This window comes from Octopus sinensis, linkage group LG12 (assembly GCF_006345805.1).
Source record: "Octopus sinensis linkage group LG12, ASM634580v1, whole genome shotgun sequence".
In the NCBI taxonomy this organism is placed as follows: domain Eukaryota; kingdom Metazoa; phylum Mollusca; class Cephalopoda; order Octopoda; family Octopodidae; genus Octopus; species Octopus sinensis.
Window position 1 is genome coordinate 52,261,751 of NC_043008.1, and position 27,088 is coordinate 52,288,838.

General features: G+C 37.3%; 2 protein-coding genes across 5 annotated transcripts in view; both read right to left on the minus strand.

The window, feature by feature from the left end:
- The window catches only part of LOC115218043, a 215,384-nt gene that overhangs the window by 92,590 nt on the left and 95,706 nt on the right, over nt 1-27,088 (minus strand). The window lies entirely within an intron of this gene.
- Nucleotides 1-27,088, minus strand: part of LOC115218105 — a 121,022-nt gene that overhangs the window by 52,587 nt on the left and 41,347 nt on the right. The window contains exons 4-5 of one of the 4 annotated variants that reach the window (XM_036507981.1): nt 19,715-19,802; nt 5,141-5,418 (exon numbers count right to left, since the gene is read on the minus strand). The exons of the other annotated variants lie outside the window; for them this stretch is intronic. Of the exons in view, the coding sequence (XP_036363874.1) occupies nt 5,156-5,418; nt 19,715-19,802 (351 nt within the window). The 3' untranslated portion in view covers nt 5,141-5,155. Of the gene's footprint in view, nt 1-5,140; nt 5,419-19,714; nt 19,803-27,088 lie in introns of those variants that run through there. 4 annotated transcript variants of the gene reach the window in all.

Genomic DNA, 27,088 nt, shown 5'->3' on the forward strand with positions numbered 1-27,088 from the left:
CTCAGAACATAAAGACAGAAGAAATGCTGCTAAGCATTTTGTCTGGAATGCTAACAATTCTGCTAGCCCACTGCCTTACATATTTGGCTATATTGACTAAAGAATATTGCCAATGGTGAATAAAAAAATATTATATTTGGTAATATCCAACCAAGCACCTGTTACATCAGTGAAAGTAAAGAAAGAAAAGTTGAATTTTCACACCTAAAAGCTTACTGGAATATTCTAGAACTTCTTGGTGGGTTTATAAAACCCTGTTATTCAAGTTTTTTTGTGAGTTTTTTCTTATTACAGCCAGAGGCCATGTGTCTGTTGGCTCACATTTGATAAAATAGTTTTCATCCTTTTCATCCATATCTGATAATATAATTTTTAACCTTTAACCTTCTCTCTTAGAGATTGTTTCTGTAGTAACTGATAATTATATTCTAATTTATAAAGAAACATTTGACAATTTATTATTTCTTAATTCACACACATAATGTATTTAACAAATTGTATGTTATGTATCTATCATCATCATTATCATCATCGTTTAGCATCTGCTTTCCATGCTAGCATGGGTTGAACGGTTCAACTGGGGTCTGGGAAGCCAGAAGGCTGCACCAGGCCCAGTTTGATCTGGCAATGTTTCTACAGCTGGATGCCCTTCCTAACGCCAACCACTCCATGAGTGTAGTGGGTGCTTTTTATGTGCCACCGGCACACATGCCAGACGAGTCTGGCAAACGGCCACGATCGGATGGTGCTTTTTATGTGACACAAGCACGGGGGCCAGGCGAGGCTGGCTACGGCCACGAACGGATGGTGCTTTTTACGTGCCACCGGCACGTGGCCAGTCGGGGCCGCGCTGGCAACGGCCATGTTTGGATGGTTCTCTTACGTGCCACCGGCACTGGTAACTCAGCTGCAATTTCCATTGATTGATTTCGATTCTGATTTTCACTTGCCTCAACAGGTCTTCACAAGTAGAGTTTTGTGTCCCAAGAAGGGAAGGTATGCATAAGTGGGCTGGCTACATCCCATGTAGAAGGCCACGGGTTATGGTCTCACTTGTCCTGCTGGGTCTTCTCACGCACAGCATACTTCCAGAGGTCTCGGTCTCTAGTCATTTCCTCAGTGAGACCTAAAGTTCGAAGGTCGTGGTTCACCACCTCGTCCCAGGTTTTCCTGGGTCTGCCTCTTCCACAGGTTCCCTCAACTGCTAGGGTGTGGCACCTTTTCACACAACTATCTTCATCCATTCTCGCCACATGCCCATACCAGCGCAAACGTCTCTCTTGCACACCACATCTGATGCTTCTTAGGTCCAGCTTTTCTCTCAAGGTACTTACACTCTGTCGAGTATGAATACTGACATTACACATCCATTGGAGCATACTGGCTTCATTTCTCGTGAGCTTACGCATATCCTCAGCAGTCACGGCCCATGTTTCACTGCCATGTAGCATGGCTGTTCGTACACACACGTCATACAGTCTGCCTTTTACTCTGAGCGAGAGGCCTTTTGTCACCAGCAGAGGTAAGAGCTCTCTGAACTTTGCCCAAGCTATTCTTACTCTAGCAGTTACACTTTCAGCACACCCGCCCCCGCTTCTGACTTGGTCACCTAGGTAACGGAAGCTATCAACTATTTCTAGTTTTTCTTCCTGGAAAGTGACAGAAGTTGGTCTCAGAGCATTTTCAGTGTTTATTGTTCCTGAGCATCTGCCACATACAAAAACCATCTTCCTAGTTAGCCTTCCTTTGACATTGCTGCACCTCTTATGTGTCCATAGCTTACACTTGGTGCATCTTATAGAGTTTCTAACTACGCCTTTTCTACAGATCGAGCAGGGCCGTCTACCTGAAGGCGTTTGTGATTTGTCTACCTTCCTACTTATTAGGACTTTGGTAATTGCTAGATTGACTCTAAGGCCCTTCGATTCTAATCCTTCTTTCCACACCTGAAACTTCTCCTCCAGTTCTCATAGTGACTCAGCGATTAGAGCAAGGTCATCAGCATAGAGGAGCTCCCAAGGGCATCCTGTCTTGAATTCCTCCGTTATTGCCTGGAGGACTATGATAAGTAGGAGGGAGCTGAGGACTGAGCCTTGGTGGACCTCTACCTCTACCTGGAATTCTTCACTGTACTCGTTGCCAACCCTCACCTTACTAGCAGCGTCCCTGTACATGGCTTGCACAGCTCTCACTAACCATTCATCTATCCCTAGTTTCCTCATTGACCACCAGATAAGGGATTGGGGGACCCTGTCGAAGGCTTTCTCCATGTCAACAAAAGCCAGGTACAGGAGCTTATCTTTGGCTAGGTATTTCTCCTGCAGCTGCCTTACCAGGAATATAGCATCAGTGGTACTTTTCCCTGGCACGAACCCAAACTGCATCTCATCTAAACTAACTCTCACTCTAATTAGTTGGGCTATGACCCTCTCCATAACCTTCATCACCTGATCCAACAGCTTGATACCTCTGTAATTATTTGTATCTAGGGCGTCACCTTTACCTTTGTAGCAGTTGACTATTATGCTGCTACACCAGTCATTGGGTATGACTCCTTCGTGTATCACCTGATTAACTATACGGGTGACTAGGCTATAGCCGACACTATCAGATATTTTGAGCATCTCTATGGTGATTCCTGATGGGCCTGGGGCTTTCCCTGTCTTCATGCTTCTAATTGCCTTAACTACCAAGGAACTGTCAACTCGGATAGCTGGTCCCTCTGTTGGGTCAACATTTGGCAGACTCTCTTTATCCCATTCATTTTCTTTAGTCAGCAACCTTTCATAGTGGCGTCTCCAAACCTCTCTCTTTGCATCCTCATTTAGCGCAAGTGAACCATCTTCCATGTGAACACACTTCTCTCCTACCACATCACAATTCTCTCTCACACACTGTCTTGCAACGCGAAACACCTCCAGTCTTTGGTCCTCATGGCGCAGAACATTGGCAAATTTTTTCTTATCTGCTTCCCCTCTGGCTAGATAGACCTGTTTCCTAGTTTCCCTTTTGGCAGTCTGATACAATTCCCTGCTACCACCATTCTTCCAGTCCTTCAAAGTCTGTCTCTTTTCTCTAATAGCCCTGTCTACAACACTGTTCCACCCATACCTTTGGACGAGAGAGGACATTGCACCAGCCACAGATCTGGTTAGTGGCGCTCAGGGGTGGAGGGGGTGGAGGGGATGGAGGGGTGGAGGGGATGGAGAGGGTAGAGGAGGTGGGAGGAAGCGGTGTGAGGAACTTTGACTAGCATAGTTGAAAGGGGACCGCAGTGTCGATAATAATTATTATTTGATAACTAATATAGACTTGGGGCAAAAGAGGTAACATCTGAGTTCGTCAGGCAATCTAACTAGTCCATAAACTAGGAAGAGGTTCTGTTAATCGTGTGAGCAAGAAAGTAGGTTTGAAAAATCTGAGAAAGTGAGATTTTAGTGGAAAGATAAGTGGCTATGAACCGGGAGCAACAGGGAGACAAGACTAAACGAAAAACATATTTGAGCTAGACAGAGTAATGAGAGAATACTGAGAGAATACTGAAAGAAAGAAAGAAAGAATAATATAATGAGAGAGTACTGAAAGAACAATATAATATGAGAGTAATCGAAGAATAATGAAAGAATAATGATGATACGTGCAAAGATAGAAGGTAGAGGAAAGCGAGGCTGAAAGAAGAATTTCTTAACTTTAACCATTCATGATCTGTGCGTATTTCTTCATTACATATTTGGAAGCGAGTGGGGGGGTATATTATAATAATAATAATAATGAAATTATCGTATACAGTGCTCAGGTGCACCACAACTTGTCAGAAAGTACATATAAAGTACATGCAGCAATGTAGAAATGTCTGGAAAGTGAACAGTGTATGAGTCAGATACATGCTTGTGTGTGTATGGAGGGGAGAAAATCAAGTGTAGTGTTGGCGAATCTCAGGAAGCATGGAAGTTTTGAAGGATGCAGTGCTCCGACAACTAACAACCGATGCCGGCAGTTTGTTCCACGCTTCAGCAACTCTCAGTGTGAAAAAATGTTTCCTGAAGTCATGGGAGCTGTGCTGTTTTCTTACTTTGTAAATATGTCCACGGGTGTTAGATGGGTGGAGTTTGAAGAGGTGCTCAGAGTTATTGTTTGTGCGATGGTTGATAATTTTATGGGTGTCTGCCAAGTCAGCTGCCAGATGTCGGAGTTTCAATGTGTCCATGCCCAGGGAAGTAAGGCGTTCAGGATATGGCAAATGTCTGATGGAGGGTATTCTTTTGGTTGCACGTCGCTGAACAGCTTCCAGACGATTGATGTCCTGGGCAAGATAGGGGTTCCAGACCGGTGATGCAAATTCCAGGTGAGGTCTTACCATAGCTATATAAAGCCGCAGATAGATAGCCGGAGAGCGGCTCACAAAATATTTGGTGAGTGATGCCAAGACACCCTCAGCCTTCTTGACAATTTTAGCGATGTGTTTTGTCCAACGCAAATCACTGTCGACAATAACACCCAGGTCACGTTAACTTGAAGACTTTTTGAGACTAGTATTAAAAGTGTTTAGTGTTATAAATAAACATTTTTGACTTAATTGCTTTCCCTTATTAATATTTCAACATGATAAGGTGGTGAGCTGGCAGAATCATTAGCACATAGGGAAAATGCTTAGCGGCATTTCGTTCATCTTTATGTTATGTGTTCAAATTCCACTGGAGTTGTCTTTACCTTTCATCCTTTCAGGGGTTGATAAAATAAGTACTGGGGTCAATGAAATAGACTTAACTCCCTTCCCCAAAATGGGCTGGCCTTGTGCCAAAATTTGAAATCAATATTTCACCATGTTCACATAACACAACTTACATAACTAATGATATTTCTTTTGACTGTGAATAAAAACAGTTTTTAGGGTGATTGAGACTACAGAATTGAAAAAGTGCTTTGCTATTATCCATTTTAATAAAAAACAAAACTTTAGACCTAGCATAAAGTGAACACAGAAAAGTGATGTTGAGTGATTCATCCAAATCATCTACTTTCTAAAAAGAAGTTATTAATACATATCTGTGTGTTTTACTGAATTATATATGTGCATACATGTCTGTAACATATCTCATTTACTCAAATCCAGAAACCCTGCAAACAAATACTACATTGAAGTCAAGTCAACCACTTATACTCCTTTGAAACTAAAAAAAAAAAATAAATAAAATAAATTACTCACAATTGTGTCTAACCAAAAATTTCCATAGTCAAAACTCGATAACTCTATTGTTGAATTTGTATTCATTTCCTTTGGAAGGAAGAATGATGTATTTGATGTTCTAGAATTTGTTCTAAATTTTATATAGCGTGTCACATCAGGTTTTATTTGGAAAGACTTACGATAAAAGTAATTCATCTCACTGAATAAAACTGCAATGTTCCAATGTACCCCTAGAAGGTAATAGAAAAATCTTGACATTAATGGCAACAAAATTTCTAAATTAATAAACATAAAAGAATAATTGTTATGTAAGGAGGGAAATTAAAAATGAAATTATTAGAATATGATTGGAAAACATTTCACCATAGATTTATTACATTTCTTTTCATTTACAATTTATTTAGATTTGATGTCAAAAATTTTATAAACTTTGAAGAGAATTTGAAAAAGTGCTTTTTTGGAACAGCAGATCTCAAAGCACACACACATAAAGTTATAAATAAGAGTATGTAAATGTTAGGTTGGAAATCCCTTTTGGATAAAAAAATAAGTGAAAGGCTGTCTTAGGACTCAATCTAATCTCCCCCGTAGACTTGACAGATGTTCTACCACTGGACCAAAGCAATCCTTCAAACTTTTATGTCCATTTTAGAAGCTTTATTCTTACCAATGAAAATCATATGTTGTTGATGTCATAATAATTTTTCTATAAACTTTTGAGAGAATGTGAATTAATTCTTATTTTCAGAATACCTCAAAGCCTTTGGCTAATTCTATCCAAAAAGGTTTTTCAATGCAATATTTACATGCTAAATTTCTGAACTGGATAGGAAAAATCTTGAGAAAATATTAAAAAGTTTATTAAAAATATTAGGATTTCATTAAAAATCATGTTTGTTAGGAAGTATCTATATATATACACAGAAAATTATAAGTTCAAAAAGGTCATATTTTGGTGGTGTATATATATACACAGAAGGAGATATATTTAGGAGTTTACAAAGAATTTGAGATGAACTGACCTGTTTCACCCTTTTATCGTTTTCAGAATGTACTAAGGAGGAAGATATTTTTCAAGCCCTGCCTGAGAATTTTGAAAAGGTTACGATTTCGTGGAATTCTTGTATTGGAATTTGCATGGATGGTGCCCCAAGTATGACAAGGAAAGTGAGAGGCTTGGCAGCAACCATCAGAAAGATAAATTCAAATATTATATCAATGCACTATTTTATACACAGAGAGGCATTAGTCTCCAAGACCCTTTGTGTTGATGAGGAAATGAGAGTTTGTTTATCTCAAATTAGTAAAACGGTGATTTAATTATGAACATAGAAAGAAATTATACATTAATCCCTATTTTTGTACGCAGTTGTATCCGTAAAAAATTTTATTTGCCGAGAGCAGAAATTGAAAGAAGATATATGAAATGGATATGTTTGTGTGTGTGTATGTGTGTGTTTGTGTGTGTGTGTGTGTGTGTGTGTGTGTATGTGTGTGTAGGTGTATGTGTGTGTGTGTGTGCATATGTGTGTGTGCGTGTGTGCTTTCGCATGTGTATGTGAGAGAAAAAGAGGGTGAGAAAAATAGAGTGAGTGAGTGAAGGTGTGTATCGTGTTGACTGATGTCTTTTAAGGTACACACACATGCATAGAAAATGTGAGGTCATCATATAAAATTTTTACGATTGTTGATTAATGGAAAAGATTATGTTAAATTTTTGAAATGCAAATATGTGAATGAAAATTAAGTTCAGACCTCTACATGGTAGGTAGACCTGGTTGAAATAGCAGACAAATCTCCCTCAAAACACCCTACTGTCTTAATCCGTCAATTCTGTCTATTATGTAATTTGAATGAGAAACTGTAACTAAAGATTAAGATTATTTAGCTCACAAAGAGGTGAAAGAAGAGAGACAGTGTAGTGAAAGTTTTGGCTGACTGTCATGCTGCACTCCCCTTGTTGCTAGTGAAATGGTATATGCCGGCTGTGTGAGCAACTGGATGTTTTAATGGCTGAACAAACAGGGAAATTCCATTAGAAAAGGTTTTAATCGATTTTCTCGGTAAGTATGTGGGCAAGGAAAAAATTACAAACCACATTCCAATCTATGTACCTGTCTTCACATGTGTGCCATTTTCCACGTGAATCCACCCAGCCGTTTGGCTGTGAACCGCAAGACAAGAAAGAATACAATGATTAACCATGTCCAATTTATATTATAGAGATATTTGGGTTGACAACTAAGTTTCTGCCATTTAAAAAAATTTTGGAATTTATTTTTTTAGAGAATTCTATTTTTGAATCATTTTGGAATCTATTTTGTTTTTTTCTAGTTAATTTTAGTTAATTTTTGTTTATTTTCAGATCATTAAAATGGAATGTCAAGTTAAGAAAAACAAGCATTTTCAACACCTCCTTCGTTTTGCTTTTAATCAAGGTTCTAAGGCCGCAAAAGCTGCTCGTGACATTTGTGTTGTGTATGGAGAAGGTGTCATAGCTTAAAGAACTGCTCGTGATAGGTATGCGAAGTTGAAAAATGGAAATTTTGACCTCAAAGATGCACCTCATTCTGGCCATCCAGTTGAGTTTGATGAAGAGCGATTAAACCAACTTTTGCACGGAAATTCTTGTTAAACAACAAAGAAACTGGCAGAGAAAATGGAATGCTCCTACATTGCTATAGAGAAGCATCTTCACTCGATGGAAAGGTTCAGAAGTATGGAGCATGGGTTCCGCATGCAACAAAAATTAACAAGCCACAATCTCCGTTAGTTTCTTGCTCGTCACCGCTCAACTTGTGGATGCAAGCAACAATTTCTTTACCGAATCATTACTGGCAACGAAAAACAGTGCCTGTACATCAATATGAAGCAGTGTAAGGAATGGCTTAGCCCCGATAAACAAGCGACACTGTGTGTGAAACAAGATCTTCATCCACGTAAAATGATGTTGTGCGTATGGTGGTACTGGGAAGGGATTATCCATTACAAATTGCTTGAAAGGAACCAAACGCTCAACGCGGAACTCTATGTTCAACAGATGGAACAACTCAACACAGCTATCCAAGAGAAAAGACCTAATCGGCAGCATGGAGTTCTTCTGCTGTACGACAACACCCGCCCTCATATTGCCAATATGACCAAGGAAGCCATTCAAATACATGGCTGGGAAGTGCTGCACACCTGCTATACTCTCCTGATTTGGCACCAATGGATTTCCACCTCTTTTGATCCTTTTCAAATGCTATGCGTGGAGTTTCATTCAATACTGATGCAGAATTAAGAGCTTGGTTGGATCAATTTTTCGAGTCGAAATCGGGTGATTTCTACCAATGAGGTATTGAAAATCTTGGTGAACGTTGGGAAGAAGTTGTAAACAACAAGGGTGAATACATTATTGATTAATTAGTTGTTATTTTTTATTAAGCCTTTTAAAAAATTTTAATTTAAAAAAACGGAGGGAACTTAGTTGCCAACCTAATATGTATATATATATATATATATATATTGAGATTGGAGGACCCTTTCAAAGCTAGTTGACCGTACCTTGGTAGATAAAGCAATTAAGAGTATGAAGACAGGGAAAGCCCCCGGCCCATCAGGAATCACTGCAGAGATGCTCAAAATATCTGGCAGTGTCGGCTATAGCCTAGTCACCCGTATAGTTAACCAGGTGATACACGAAGGAGTCATACCCAATGACTGGTGTAGCAGCACTATAGTCAACTGCTATAAAGGAAAAGATGACGCTTTAGATACAAATAATTACAGAGGCATCAAGTTGTTAGATCAGGTAATGAAGGTCACGGAGAGGGTCATAGCCCAACTAATTAGGGAGAGAGTCAGCTTAGATGAGATGCAGTTTGTGTTTGTGCCAGGGAAAGGCACCACTGATGCTATATTTCTGGTAAGACAGCTTCAGGAGAAATACCTGGCCAAAGACAAACCTCTGTACCTGGCTTTTGTTGACATGGAGAAAGCCTTTGACAGGGTCCCTCAATCCCTTATCTGGTGGTCAATGAGGAAACTAAGGATGGATGAATGGTTAGTGAGAGCCATGCAAGCCATGTACAGGGACGCTGTCAGTAAGGTGAGGGTTGGCAACGAGTACAGTGAAGAATTCTGGGTGGAAGTAGGGGTACACCAAGGTTCAGTCCTTAGCCCTCTCCTATTTATCATAGTCTTCCAGGCAATAACAGAGGAATTCAAGACAAGATGACCCTGGGAGCTTCTCTATGCTGATGACCTTGCTCTAATTGCTGAGTCACTATCAGAACTAGAGAAGTTTCAGGTGTGGAAAGAAGGATTAGAATCGAAGGGCCTTAGAGTCAATCTAGCAAAAATCAAAGTCTTAATAGGAAAGCAACAAATCACAAATCCCACCAGGTAGATGGCCTGCCTGATCTGTAGAAAAAGTACAGGTAGAAACTCCATAAGATGCACCTGATGTAGCTATGGACACATAAGAGTTAACACAATATCAAATAAAGGTTAAGTGGGAAGACAGTTTTGTGTGTGGTAGATGCATAGGGGCAATAAACACCAAAGATGTACAGTAAACAGATTCTATCACATGCCAGGGGGAAAAATAGAAGTAGTTGATAGCTTCCATTACTTAGGTGCCCAAGGTAGTAGCAGAGGTGGATGCTCTGAGAGCATAGCTGCTAGAATAAGAATATGCTGGGAAAAGGTCAGAGAGCTCCTACCTCTGCTGGTAACAAAAGGCCGCTTGCTCAGAGTGAACGGTAGACTGTATGATGCATGTGTGCAAACAGCCATGCTACATGGCAGTGAAACATGGGCTGTGACCACTGAGGACATGCACAAGCTTGCAAGAATTGAAGCCAGTAAGCTCTTCTGGATGTGTAATGTCAGTGTGCATACATGACAAAGTGTAAGCGCCATGAGAGAAAAGTTAGACATAATAAGCATCAGATGCGGTGTGCAAGAGCAATGACTGTGCTGATATGGTTATATGTTAATTATGTGTGGGGACAGCTATGTGAAGAAGTGTCACACCATAACAGTGGAGAGAACCTGTGGCAGAAGTAGACCCAGAAAAACCTGGGATGAGGTTGTGCAGCTCAACCATCAAACGTTGGGCTTTACAGAGGCAATGACATGTGACCAAGACCTTTGGAGATATGTTGTGCTTGAGAGAACTTGGCAAGCCAAGTGAGATTGTAGCCATGGCTGATGCCAGTGTCACATAACTAGTGAGCCCATCTAAAAGTACCCTTCAATTGTTGGGCAGTATGCTGTGTTTGAGAAGACCAGTTGAGTCAAGTGAAATCATAGATGTGGCCAATGCCAGTGCTGCCTGAGTGACACCCATGCTATTGGCACGTAAAAAACATCAATCGAGTGTGGTAGATACTAGTGGCACCTGACTGGCTCCCATGCTAATGACATGTAAGAAGCACCCACTACACTCTTTGGCACTAGGGAGGGCATCCTGCTGTAGAAACCTTTCCAGATCAGATTGGAGCCTAATGGAGCCTCCTAGCTTACCAGTCCTAAGTCAAACCATCCAACCCATGCCAACATGGAAGACAAACATTAAACGATGATGATGATGATGGTGATATATGTATGTATATACGTATATATATATACACATATTATTTATATATATATGCATTATATATATATATATATATATTATATTCAGTTAGTGGTAAAATTAGCCTCATTAAGGGATAGTAATATCAAATGAATTATTCACACAATGATAGGTCTAAATATAAATCATGGTTTATAGTCATTCAAAAGAAAATTACGAAAATGGAGATATAACATTTAATAAAATTAAAAATTTATTATCAGCGAAAATCCAATATACTCTCTAACAACCATTTCAATTAAGCCTAAAGATCAAAATAGCATTTATTAAATCATTATATTAGGCAAAATCTCATCAGAGAGATATAAAAGATATACTGTTAGGTTATTAGGTTTTGTGTTTTCGAATCATCACAGCTGCAATGCCAATAGATTTCAAAGTCTTACCTTGAGTTTTATTAATAGTCATTGAGAAGCAAAGTTGCACTGGGAACTGTGTTCATTTGAACTCAAATGGCATGTCTGTTGCTTTGATTGCAATTCTTGGAATGAAAACCTCTTCCCCAGTGGCACATCCGGTGATGATGGTAACTTCTATTACATTAGGTGATAATGTCTTCACAATCAACCTTGTCCCATCACATAATTTAGGAGGATCTAAATTTCTTAGAAGCACTATTAGGACTCCTACCCTCAGAAGAAGTTTATGTGGAGGAATTTCAGGTGGTTCAAGAGCACTAAAGAACTCTGTTGGATAATGGACAGCTTGATTTTGATCAAGGACTGAATCAACTGATTTTTACTCCTTAATGACTGTTGGTTAATCCTTGCAACTGTTTCATTTTTGGAGCAAGAATTGTCCTTTCACATAAAATTTTATGTGAATTATAATTATTACTCAAGTCTGAAAATACCCTGTTCTTCAATTCAGCTGGAGAATTCATCATGATAACAATATGAGCCAAATTAATATCCCCATTCCCATCAAATTGTACTTTCTCACTTTCTAATTGGAAGAGCCAAGTTAAAAACTGTTCTGCACATTGGTCCTCATGTAATAAACTTCACATGTTAGTATTGAAGGAGAATTTCTGTACTTTATTCCATAGGTGTGAAGACTTAATGCTTCTTTAATTTCATCAGATCTTGTTCCTCTCAGAATGACTGATAATGTCTGCTTGAAGTCGCCTGATAAAACTAATGTCACTCCTCCCATAGATTTATTGTTGCCTCTTATGTCCTGTAAGGTCTTATCAAAAGCTTCCATTGCACCTCTATGTGCCAAAGGATGAAACAGTCATCTAGATATCTCTTCCAGTTGTTTTCTATGTAGATGGAGAAAGGGCTGCCATATCTTTCTAGAACCTTACGATACAGACTGATATCTAGATGACTGTTTCATCCTTTGGCATAAAAATATAGAAAAACTCATAGAATTCCAGAAAATTTTAAACGGACTGGACGTAAACATCCAATTCACGATGGAATATAGCCAGCAACAACTCCCCTTCCTCGATATCCTCATTAAGAAAGCTAATAATATAATAGAAACAGACACATATACTATAAGCCTACAGACTCTAAGCAATATCTTCCATTCAATTCATGCCACCCCAGACACACCAGGATGAATACCCCTTCAATCTAGCAAAAAGGATATGCACTATAGTCTCTAACGCAAACACCAGAGACACACGACTACAAGAACCAAAAGATACCCTTATCACCAGGAACTATCCACCTTCACTTATTGACAAGTGCATTCAACGTGCCCTTCAACTTAACATCAAGGAACTGAGACATCCCAAATCAAAGAAAAACTTACAACCAAAAGCCTTACCATACATCTCCACACACAACCCTCTCAATAACGAAGCCTTCGACACCATCCTCCACAACATCCCCCTCCTAAAAAAAGACCACAGAATGAACACAATCCTCCAAACACACACGATCATAAAAAGCAAAAGACAGCCTAGATCCATGAAAAGTCTCCTTACACAAGCCCGAATTCACTCTTCAACACAGAAGCCGACAGTAAAAAAATGTGGAAGACCCAATTGCGGGATATGCGACTATCTAATTGAGGGATCAGAGTTCTCCTTCAAACAGGGACAACGGTTTACAGTGAAAAGCAACTTCACATGTGCTTCGGAGAACCTAATATACTCACTAACCTGCTCCGGGTGTCAAGAGCAGTACATAGGCCAAACAAAAAATGGTTTGCGTAAACGAATGGCCCTGCACAGATCCCAGATAAAAATTCCCCAAAACAGAAAAATAGCTTTTAGCCAACACATAGATACTTGCGCCAACAAAAAAACACCAGGCTTCAGAATTTTCCCCCTCTACCAATTTAGGGACAATACAACCTCGAGACAACGAATAAGTAAAGAAAATCTCTTTATTACAAAATACAAGTCACTTCTTAACGGGTCTACGACAAACAATTAATATACCTCAACTTTAGAATAAAAGAAATATATACACACACAAATATTACACTCCATAGAATCCATTACTAATCAGCCCCATCACAGCTATACTTACATCCATTCATATTCTCCCTTCTCTGTTTTTCTTCTTCTTCTTCCTCTTCTTCTTCATCATCATCATTATCATCATCATTGTCGTCATCATCATCACCACCATCATCACCACCATCTTCTCCTCCCTTCTTCTTCTTCTTCTTCTTCATCATCCTCATCATCAACATCGTTATCTTCTTCTTCTTCTTCTTCTCCACCTTCTACCCCTTAACCTTGTCACTAATGTCTTTCAGTATAACGCCTACGCAAATTCCATAAACAATTCCTGAATTGAACTGCGACTACTGTCAGCCACTGACCATTCAAAATACGACCATTAAGGCATTCACAGATTTCCCCACCCCCTCTCCACATCAGCCTCATTATTCTTCACCTATCCTACCAAGAACTCAAAACGACCTCGAACACACAAGTGCAAACAAGGGAGTCAGAGAAAGGCAGAATGCTACTTATATCTGAACACTACGACAGAAATATTCTTTTAAAAAAACTTTTCTTCTAATTTTTCTAAATTTAATTATTTAATCGTTACAGTTGAAAAGGTCTCAAAATGACCGAAACCGGTACTGAAAGATTCACTATAAAATTATCTTAGCATTTTCTATTTTTTTGACTTGTTTTTTCATATATATCAACTCGTGTGTTCCTTCCACCCCTTATACATATATATATACATACATATATATATACATATATATATATATATATATATATATATAATACATATATACATGCATATATATATTACATACATATATATATATATATATATATATATATATATATATATATATATATATATATATACCTTCGAAACATGGAGTAGATAAAACAGGGACAACTGAAGAAGGGGAATATTCTGTATGCTGTATGTCTTGTTTCTCTGTTTTTGTTTCTGTTTTCGTTTCTCATTGTGTTCAACATTTTTTTGATGTCCTGCACCCATATATGCATGTATATATACATATATATGTATGTATGTACATATATATATGTATACATGCATATATTTATATATTATTTATATTATTATGTGATCGAATGCCATGCATCCTTTTCCAAGTAAGTTTTATCTTATATATCATCATCATCATCATCATCATTTAGCGTCCGTTTTCCATGCTAGCATGGGTTGGACGGTTCTACTGGGGTCTGTGAAGCCAGAAGGCTTCATCAGGCCCAGTCAAATCTGGCAGTGTTTCTACGGCTGGATGCCCTTCCTAACGCCAACCACTCCATGAGTGTAGTGGGTGCTTTTTACGTGCCACCCGCACTGGTGCCAGACAGAGCTGGCAAACGGCCACGAACGGATGGTGCTTTTTATGTGCCACCGGCACGAGGGCCAGGCGAGGCTGGCAACGGACACGAAACGGGGCGGTGCTGGCAACGGTCGCGAAACGGAAATATATATATATATATATATATTTCGGAATGGTCATATTGCCAGTTTAGTCAATAAAAACACCGCACTATATATTTGGTGTTATTTTGCTTCAGTGATATTTATTTTTTACATTAATCTTAATCTTATTTCGGCCAAAGTTCTTTCGTCACACTCCTGTGACCGCATCAGTGGTCCTTTGTTTTCTTCTCACTTATTTGTGTCTCTCCTTACTAAGTGAGAAGAAAACAAAGGACCACTGATGCGGTCACAGGAGTGTGACGAAAGAACTTTGGCCGAAATAAGATTAAGATTAATGTAAAAAATAAATATCACTGAAGCAAAATAACACCAAATATATAGTGCCTGTGTTTTTATTGACTAAACTGGCAATATGACCATTCCGAAATATAACAATATCTGTTTCAACACACGACTTCACATAAAAAATCTTGCACAACAAATATTTAAACGTATATATATATATATATATATATATATATATATATATATATACTAGCTGACGTACCTGGTAATTCCCGGGAAAGTGGGGCTTATCGTTTGGTTCTGTTCTCATAATTGTTTCACTAATCCAATAACAACAATACAAAGTATATAGCCCTTAAAACAGGTTTTGTGCATTTACAGAGAATACTGAACTCTCTTAGACAGGATCTCGTTTTTAGGACTTCCCAATAAGTTATGAATACCTAAATTGTGAGGTCAGTTATGTAATGACATGAAATTAGTTAGCCGATAGTAAGAATTCAAATAAAGTAGCTCTGAAAAGTGCTTTAATGCATTCTCAGAGTATATATAACATAGGAGGAAATACTAATAAGTTATGTATACTGAAATCATGAAGCATGTTACATAATAACTGGCTAATCAGATATGAGATAATAACAATTCAAAGTAAATAACTCTGAAAAGGGCTTTTGTGTGTTCCCAGAGAATATTACCTTCAGGGATGCTAGTGTTGGTATATTCATGAATAAGTCACTAACCAAAATAAGTGAATCTATTGTTTAGGAAAATACTATTTACTTGTTTAAAGGTAGTATTGGATAAATTGCGAAAACAACTTTAACATTTCAAATAATAAGAAATAAGCATACTCAATTTCATTTTTACCAAATAATTTAGGAAAATAAATGGGTTATTTCCCTTGGCTAGATATAAGGATCCCTTCCAGGGTCCCTATTATCAATTTTTTTAACAATTTGAGTATGCCATGAGGTTTCTAGGCATGAGTTCTACTCATATGTCAAGTGTCATCAAAATTGATAAAATGATGTAGGATGAGTTAGCTAACAACTCCACAAACACACCCACAGACAGAATTTCCCACATATGTAGTATATACATACATAAATACATACATATATATATATATATATATATATATATACATATATATAAACATATATATATATATATATATTATATATATATATATATCATATATATACATATATATATATATATTATATATATATATAATATATATATATATATATATATATATATATATATATTATATTATATATATACGTTTAAATATTTGTTGTGCAAGATTTTTTATGTGAAGTCGTGTATATGTATATGTATATATATATATATTTTTTTTTTTTCGATTCAATTTATTATTATTATTACTAGTATTGTTGTTATACATACATACATACATATATACATACATACATACATACAAGCATATGTAATGATAATAATGGGTGGATGTAAACACATGAACAAAATAAGAATAAACAAAAACAACAAAAACAGAAAACAAAACAAAAAACAAAATACAAAATACAAACTACATGAACATATAAAATTACAAATTACATGAACATATATAAACAGAAGATACAAATATTACAGGCATCCCCCACATACACACACTAAATAAACATAAACGCACATAGAGATATAAGCATGCGCAAATGAAGACATGCAATAGAAATACAAAATGGCTGACGGTTAGTAAGGAGAGACACAAATAAGTGAGAAGAAAACAAAGGACCACTGATGCGGTCACAGGAGTGTGACGAAAGAACTCTGGCCGAAATAAGATTAAGATTAATGTAAAAAAAATATCACTGAAGCAAAATAACACCAAATATATAGTGCGTGTGTTTTTATTGGCTAAACTGGCAATATGACCATTCCTAAATACCACAATATATATATTATATATATATATATATATATAATATATATATATATAATATATAGATATATATATATATATATATTATATATAGATATATATATATATATTGTATATAGGGATATATAGGGATATACATGGAAAGAAATAAAAACTGTAAATACTCAGATGATGAACACCCATGTCTAAGAATATAAATATTTATATATTTGCAAACTAAATTTATATGGAAATGAAAGGGATAATGTATTGCTTTTAAGTCCAATGCCCGCTTCTTGGAGTTCAGAAATATGTAATATTTGCAATGCTTGCGATTAACAGATAGGGTGTGCAAAAAGTAAAGGATATGCAACCAGTAGATGGATGCAAAGAGTGAGCAAGGGGTGGGCGAGAGAATAGTGGCATTATTGCCAGCTGATGCATGAAGCTGACTTCCTTCATTATTGGGACAAGATTGGTAAACTGTAGTTCACATTTTGTTGCAAGAAAATTTAAGGGTAGAATATATGTGTGTATATATTGCTTGCTTCCAATGTTATATAGCAAAACTGGTGCATAATGGGAAAATACTATGAAATAAGTTATCCTGAAATGTAAATATGAATGGAATAGAACAAAATTTGCATAAATCGAACAAGTGGTTGTGAAGATATTAGGGGTTTTCAGAGTATTTTGAAAATTCGGCTTTAGGATCAATACCACTAAAACCAACCCTATGGCTGCGATATGTTGATGACCCCATCATACTCTGGCCCCCACCAGGAAGATGTCCAAGTGCTGTTAGATCATGTGAACTCAATAAAGCCATCCATACAGTTCACAATGGAAAAAGAGAAAGACAATCAGCTAGCATTCCTGCACATATTAATAACATGTACCAAGTATGGATTCAGGACATCCGTATACTGCAAGCCGACCTTCACTGGACGATACCTCAACTTCAAATCCCACCATCCATACAGTGTAAAGAGAGGGTTTGCTTAGTGCCTAAAACATTGAGCAATGAATATAAGTAGTGATCGTGATACCCACCACGAAGAAATGATCAAGCTCAGTAACAATCTAATGAGCAACAACTACCCCAAAAGCATACTCTCCACTCCAGTTATGAACAAAAGAAAGGATGAAACCGATAAACTGTACACATCTGTCTACCCTTTGTAAAAGGCCTCTCCAAAAAGATACAAAAGGTATGCAGCCCATATGACATCAGGACAATATTCAAGAGTAGTACAACACTTTGCAAATATCTCCTTCGAGTAAAACCACCAATAGAAGAGAATATGACTAAGAACTGTGGTAGGTTATACAAAGATGAAACATGCCACCCCCTCAAAATAAGGGTAGAGGAACATCACAAAGCTGTGACGCGGAGAGATATTGATAAATCACGTAAAGCTGATTATGTATGGAAAAATGGAGACCACCTCCCCCTATGGGATGAAGTTAAAATAATAGACAGAGAACAACACTGGAAAATTCGAAAACTAAAAGAAGCAGCACATATGCTAGGACACAACAACCTCCTAATCAGACTGAGTGCAGATATGAACAGCATAAGGGAACCAGTATTAAGGAAGGATGGGAGAATATTAGATTTATAAGCCTTAAATTCACTCCATAATTGCCCTCAGGCATATGGCATAGTGGTTAAGTGCGCAGGCTACTAACCCCAAGATTCCAAGTTTGATTCCAGGCAGTGACTTGAATAATAATAATAATAATAATAATAACAACCTAGGTTCAAAATTTCCCAAAGACACCTGATGAAGGCTGGAGGGTATATCAGCCAAAACGTTGTGTTAATAACAAACAAGATGAGGACAAATGTCTGTCAATTGTAAATAATGTAAATAATGTATATTATTTGATGTTTAAAATTTCCCTCTACTAAACACTTAACATTTTTCTCTCTCTCTCTCTCTTTCTCTCTACCTCTCACTTCAACAAATACTTTAGCCATGTTATTCCCCTCTTTACGTAATTATCATTTCTCTCTTTCTCTCTCTCTTTCTCTTCATCTCTCACTTCCAGTAACCACATGACAGCTTAATATGCTGCCAATAATTGCAGCTAGATTCTTCCTTCTTTTTCCATACAAATATGAAGATTTCAAATAATTAATAATTTTCTGCATACATCATTCAGTAAATCAACCCTAAAATTATTTGTCCAAATTCTTAAACTCTGAGCAACATTAATGCTTTAGCCATTTTAAAAAGTACTACATTTTTATTCATTTTCATGTGTCAACATTGGCTGGAAAAGTTCTTGAAAATTTCAATAATGACATGTGATTGACTGGAGATATTGATTTTACAGTTGTTTGTCTTTTTTATTGCTGACAACACAACTGTGAATTGAACCACTAAATGTAGAAAATGTCTTCCCCAGGGATTGAATAGGAACAATAAAATTTGAGCTCATAATACTGATCTTCGTAGTTGAGCATATTAATCTTACAATTATTACATTTCCTTGTGTGTGTGTGCACATGTGTGTGTGTGTATGTGCATGCATGTTTGTGTGCATGTGCATTTGCATGCATGTTTGTGTGTCTCTGCATGAGTGTGTATGTGTGTCAGTATGCGTGTGTACATTTATGTGTACATGAGTGTGTGTACATGTGTGTGTATGTGTATGTGTAATGAGTGTGTATGTACACATCTGTGTGGTGCATGAGTGTGTGTATATGTGTGTTTGTGTGTGTGTGTGTGTGCATGGGTGTCTGTACATGAGTGTACATGTGTGTGTGTGTGTATGTTTGTGTAAGTGAAAAATATTCCTTAAGGAGTTTAAAGGAGAAAGAAAAACAAAAAAGAAAAGAATAAAGAAGAGCTCTAAAACAAAAATCTTACATTTTTCTAAATCCACCTTCTTAAATCTACAATTTGATGAGCAGTTGCCGACATACTTTGCTGGAAGATCTGGATTTTCAACATATGCCTAAAATAAAATAGTTCAACAAAGTTAACAACAGTATAGTATTTAGAATGGTTTGATGATGATGACAATGATGATAGTAAAGATTATAATCATTATCTTCATGCTGTTGATGACAATGATAGTAAAACATTTATAATGTACAGCCAGGACTCTGATTCTCAGTCAAAAATCATTTGAATTAGTCTACACACACACACATACGTGTATATACATTTATCATAATCATTTAATATCCATATACTATGCTGGCATGGGATTGATGGTTTGACTGGATCTAATGCAACCAAGGACTGCATCAAGCTCCAATGTCTGTTTTGACACAGTCTTTCAAGGTGGGCACCCTTCCCAACACCAACCCATTCAAAGCTTAAACTGGGTGCTTTTTAAATATCGCCTGGACTATTGACATCTCCATGAAGTGCTCAGAACTACAAATCCTAGGGCAGATGTAACAGGGGCAGTTTCATGCTTGGAGCTGAAGTTGATCACTATGATGAAGGGGCCGAACAGGCATGACTGTCTGTGGTAGTTTACTTCCCATTCACATGGTTTCAGGTTCAGTCCTACTATAAGGCACCTTGGACAAGTGACTTCTACTATAGCCTCAAACTGACCAAAACCTTGTGAGTGAATTTAGTAGGTGGAAGTACTGCCGTGTGTATATGCATATGAGAAAGATATATATATCCCTCTCCCCCTCTCTCTCTTTCAGAGAGGCACTGAGCAGCTATACGCACACATTCACACACGGCAGTAACTTCCTCCTACCAAATTCAATCACAAGCTTCGGTCGACTCCGGGCTATAGCAGAAGACACCTGTCCAGAGTGCCGCGCAGTGGGACTGAACCCGAACCCATGTAGCTAGGAAGCAAGCTCCCTAACCCACAGCCATATATATATATATATATATACATATATATATATATATATATATATATATATGTAGAGAGTTCATGAAAAAAACAAAAGACGAAGACAGGTGGTGTACAAAACAAACAGATGTATTAGTATAATGCTCAGGAATAGAAAGTCTTTTATGCTTCGAAAGGGATACAGAAAAAAAAACAAGGAGGGGAAAAAAATGTGTGTAGTGGCTACCGATCTATCATGGCGACTGCCAGACAGAAGGGTCACACAGGAGAGCTAAGAAGTAGGGGAGAAAGTAAAGATGATCCCCCAACACGAAGGTGCGTGTGTGTATAAGAGAGTATGTATGTGCATGTGAAAGAGGGCTGGTGGTCTGGACGTGTGCGTGTATGCATGTGTAGGTGTGAAAATGTGGGGATGGGAATTGGTCAGTGCTGGTGTGTGGGTGGTGTGTTGTGATGTGATGTGTAATGTTGTATGGTGTAGTGTGGTGTGGTGTGATGTTGTTGGGAGGTGGGGGAGGTGAGAGTGGGGAAAGCACGGGTGGGGTGTGGGTTCGGCTGGAGTTTGGGGTATGTAGGTAAGCAGAGGGTGGGGGTAGAGGTGGGGTATGTGGGAGAGGGTGTAGGGGATAGGATGGGGGGATGGGAAGGATAGGAAAGGTGGAGTAGGATTGTGTAGGGGTGGGGTGGGCTTATGGGGGAGGTTTGAGGATGAAGGGGGAAGGGGAAGGTGGGTATGTGAGGAGAGAGAAAGAGAAGGATTTATATATCCTTTTCTTTTTACTTTTTTGTCATTTGACTGTGGCCATACTGGAGCACCGTCCTTTAGTAAACTGAATCGACCCCAGGTCTTATTCTTTTGTAAGACTAGTACTTGTTCTATCAATATCTTCTGCTGAACCACTAAGTTACAGGGATATAAACACACCAACATCAGTTGTCAAGCATGTTGGGGGGGGGACCAGGACAGACATACAACTATATATATATTATATATATAATATATCTATATATATGTACATATATATACATACATGCATATGCATTGCATATACATATATATATATATATATATATATATACTCTTTAATCTTTTACTTGTTTCAGTCATTTGACTGCAGCCATGCTGGAGCACCGCCTTTAGTCGAGCAAATCAACCCCGGGACTTATTCTTTGTAAGCCTAGTACTTGTTCTATACGGTCTCATTTGCCGAACCGCTAAGTAACGGGGACGTAAGCACACCAGAATTGGTTGTCAAGCAATGCTAGGGCGACAAACACAGACAAACACACACACATACATATATATATATATATACATATATACGACAGGCTTCTCTCAGTTTCCGTCTACTAAATCCACTCACAAGGCATTGGTCAGCCCGGGGCTATAGAAGAAGACACTTGCTCAAGATGCCACGCAGTGGGACTGAACCCGGAACCATGTGGTTGGTTAGCAAGCTACTTACTACACAGCCACTCCTGCGCCTATATGTGAAATATGTGTGTGTGTGTGTGTGTGTGTGTGTGTGTGTGTATGTATAAAAGATATATAAATGTGAAGGCACATGGCTTAGTGGTTAGGGTGTTGAAATCATGATTGTGAGATCGTGGGTTCAATTCCCAGACGAGGATTTATGTTGTTTCTTGAGCAAAGCATTTCATTCACATTGCTCTGTGATCATTTCATCATCTGACATGTGGCACATGGTGCACATGTACAGGTAATGTCGATTTGATGGGAGGAATGAACTTATGCGTACACAAACATTTAATCATTATAAAGAAATCATCTGTGTGGTTGTTTGGCAAGAATTTACCAAACTCTCATAAGTCATCTAATGAAGGAGAGTCTACGATGATATATCTATCTATCTATCTATCTTTCTCTCTATCCCCCCCTCTCTCTATATATATATATATGTATATATATATATATTAGTAAGAAGTTGAGGTTATGCGAGATAATGGTGTCATTGAGACCCAAAGGTATCAAGTAATGCTGAATAAGTGCTATAGACAGACCATAGTTAAGTTCCAGATTCGGTAATATTGAGAATAAAGGGTTCAATGTTGGTTCTATGTCAGCGTGTGTATATATAAATTTTTGGCCTAATGAGATAAAAAAAACCCAAGGCTGTATAGATATTAGAGCATTTATAAATAGAAGGTCTTACAGCTGTTTCTAGAATATTAATTAATAATAATATCCCTTCATCAGAGAAGGTGTGGGAGGAAAAGTTAAGTCATAGTTTCAATGTGATACGAATAGAGTGAGGAGGAGGAAAGAAAATAGATGTAAGATATGTATGATTATTGAGTTCATAAATTCGTTTTATAGGCATAATGGTATATATGTGTATTATTCCAATATCCTTTGAGTAAAATTCAAAAGTCCCACAGAGTCTAATCCAAATGTAAAGTCCATCCAAAAGTAAAGTTTATAAGCAATGTAAGATTCTCTTAAAGTTGGTCATTCCCAGTAGGGAATTTATATAGAAAGTATCAGATTCCAGGTTTGTGTTTAAACTGACCTAGAAATAGGGAGTGTATTAATTTGGTCATATTGAAAACTGGAAGAGAGGAATGACAAAGAAAAAAAAAAGAAAAAAAAAGGAGAAGGGAAAAAAGAATTAAAGAGAAAGAAAAAAGAAGATTAGTAAAAATAAAAATAAAGAATAAAACCCTTGAAGGTATGAATAAAGAGAATAAAGAAAAGAAGGAAAAAAAAATTGGTCAGTGGTCAGTGGGGGTAGTTTGAAAGTAGAGAGAGAAAGGTATTATAGTATAAATGATAGAGAAATGAGGGTAGAGGAAGTACTAAGTGTAGTAGTAGCTTTTAATTGTGAGGCAAATATATGAAGAATTAAGAATTAAGGAAATAGCAGTGTTAATTATTCTGAGAAAATATTTATGTGAAGATGTATATACATGTATATCAGATAAGTTATAGAGATAAATTACAAATACAAACCTCATGTATCATTGTTCCCACATGTGCAGTTATCTAAATTTTGCATGCATATAAATGTTTACATATACCCACATGTTTGCATACAGGCATATCCTCACTCATACGTATATACATGTGTATGTGTATATATGCAAATGAATATAATTAGATGGTTGCATATGTGAGAAACTAGCTTGCAGATTGAGCGCTGACCTCGGTAGGGAAGTCCTGAGTCTATTATGGACCATGATAGAGTATAGGGTATGTTTGCATTTTTGAGATGATGTATGTGATTGGCGAGTGATGTAGATTTACATATGCTGAGAAGGGAAGATGTAATATGTATGTACATATGGATATGTTTGTACATAAATATATATGTATGTATATATGTGTGTGTATGTATATGTATATATATTTATGTATTCCTCATTTATATACCTTTTCATTCCTACATAACTACAATAATCTTAGGATATATTGTTTTTATATTCCACTATTATTTCTCTTTTGATAACTTTCACCTTCCTCTGTTTATACTTTATCTAATAAGAATAATATAATACACCTACCAATTATAATAATTGATTCCTTGGTATGCATTTACATATGAATATAAAAACATAGAAATATATGTACATGTGTTTATGCATGTTTATGCATGTTTATGTATGTATATGTATAAGTGTGTATATGTGTATGTATTTGTATTTATAATTTAACCTTATGAACTTTCTAAACTCTCTGATGAAGCCCAGAGACACACCCAAGTACCTAAATCTTATCTACCAAATACTTCAGTTCACTGAAGGGATATAAGTAGATTGGGGTACTTTGGCCTCTTGGCTGAAACAGCTGTAAGATATAATCCTATCTTTTGTGATCTGCATTATATATTTTAATAATTACTGGTATTTTTATATATATTTTGTATATGTAAAGCTTACTATGCTATACATGTATGTATATTGTTATAATGGTTTTTTTAAAAATAAATATATAGACATAATATAATGTCTTAAAGTTGATCCCCTCCATTTTCTTATTGCTGTATAAATTAATCTCACCCATTTATTACATTCAGTAGTGTAATTGTCATGCAAATAAAAAAAAACAACTTGTGTATTAATAATTGGGTTTTCTACCAGCAGTATATTGGATAGATATTATCCCTTAGTTGGTTGGATTAACAACCTCTAACTCTTTTGGAACTATATATATATATACTAGCAGTATCACCCGGTGTTGCTTGGCTTTGTTTCGACCCTTTAGAATTGGAATTTTTGAAAAGTAAAAATTTTGCATTATGCAACTTGTTATTCTCTTCAAGTGAACATTTTTCCAGTTGAAATACACCGAAAAATGGTGACACAGCAGTCAAAAATCGTAAAAAATAGGGATTTTCATAGAAAAAAGCACCTTTTGGATGTAAATAATTTTTGGTGTTAACACCGTCCGATTTGAATTTTATCTTCTACAGAATGAAGAGCAAGCCTTCTTCTATCATACTCTCAATTTTGGTCAACTTGCCATGCAGGGTCTCGAAGGAGATAGTGTTAGTTGAAGGCTACCAAACCTGCCACACACAGATAACTTCAGCTTTATATATATAGATTTGCTACACACTACTTTCCATCTTTAATAATGAAACTTGGTAGCTCCAAAAGTTAAACACACAGACACAGACACAGATACACACACAGACACACAAGTTGAGTTTTGTATATATAGATTTCTCAACGGGGATTTCAGGGGAGAGTTTCAGGGAGTCACTGGTGATGTATCGTGATGATCAAAAATCCTGCCTGCTAAAATTTGGTTAAAGTGATTCAAACTGCAGACTCAACGCAAAATGGTCACATTTAATTCAAAGCGTTAAAAATGTTATGAAAACAATATGGTATGTGTTCACAAAGTCCAAGCAATTAATACAAAAAACCCTCCAGGCTACATCCCAAAAATTCATTTCTTTGCCGAATTTCTACAATGTTTACAGCGATTCATTTTTATATCTTGATTTTTTATTTTTCATGCAATTTACGCATGCTTGCACGCGTGGTGAACACAGTTCACATCAAACAGCTGACTGAGTAAAGTTCACTATTCAATGCATGGGATAAGGCCTAAACAAACAGATTATCAATTTTTGCACTTGCGAGATGAATTTCGGAACAGAAATAGCGCAGTTCAATTTCATTCGCCTAAACTTTAAGTGACCCATTTTTGGTGGTTCTATGATTTGTTGGCTAGGAGGAGATGTGCCGGGAAGTTAAACACACAGATACACACACAGACACAAGTTGAATTTTATATATATCAAAATCAAAATCAAAACAAATCAAAATAGATGAACATCAATGGAATTTGTATCTTTGTGATACCAGTGCCGGTGGCACACAAGAAAACCATCCGAACGTGGCTGTAGCCAGTACCGCATCGACTGGCCTCCGTGCTGTGGGCATGTAACAAACACCATCCGATCGTGGTCGTTCGCCAGCCTCATCTGGCACCTGTGTCGGTGGCACATAAAAACACCATCCGAGCGTGGCCATCTGCCAGCCTCGTCTGGCACCTGTGTCGGTGGCACATAAAAAACACCATCCAAGCGTGGCCGTTCGCCAGCCTCGTCTGGCACCTGTATCGGTGGCACATAAAATCACCCACTACACTCTCGGAGTGGTTGGCGTTAGGAAGGGCATCCAGCTGTAGAAACACTGCCAGATCTGACTGGCCTGGTGCAGCCTTCGGGCTCCCCAGACCCCAGTTGATCCGTCCAACCCATGCTAGCATGGAAAGCGGACGTTAAATGATGATGATGATATATACATACAATATATATTATACATGTATACATACATACAGACATACTTCCCACTAAGTGTTGAAGTGCATCCACAACCGAGTTTACATGCATGAAGGTGATGACATCATGAGACTTGGAATGCAACACCTTAAGCAGCATTCCTTGTTTGATAACCTTAAATACATGCCCAAAGATGTCATGCAGCTCTACCAAACATATCATGAGATTTAAAGATAAGTGTACATCAGCAGAAGACCATGCATGGATATGTTAGCAGAAAACTCTTGATTGATAGTTACATTGAAGACCAAAGCAGTCTATCATGGACTAACAACCAGATTACTAACTTCCACTTTGAAGGGTATGCATTTGAAATCCGGAAACAGGAAATATCAACAAAATATCTGATGCATAAAAGGGACAGAGACACAGGCAAAACACCAAAATATGATAACTGATACAAACTTTGTGGAATTAACACTGAAGATATCCCCTACATCATTAGCAGTTGTCCAATAATGTCATCATGATATTATCTGCTGATGAGACATGATGCTGTATCTAAGACACTGTATAATGAGATCCATTGGAAGGATAACCTTGAGGCCAAAGAAATAAGAACCCACAGTTTGTCAGAAGCCACAGCCACTCATAATAAGA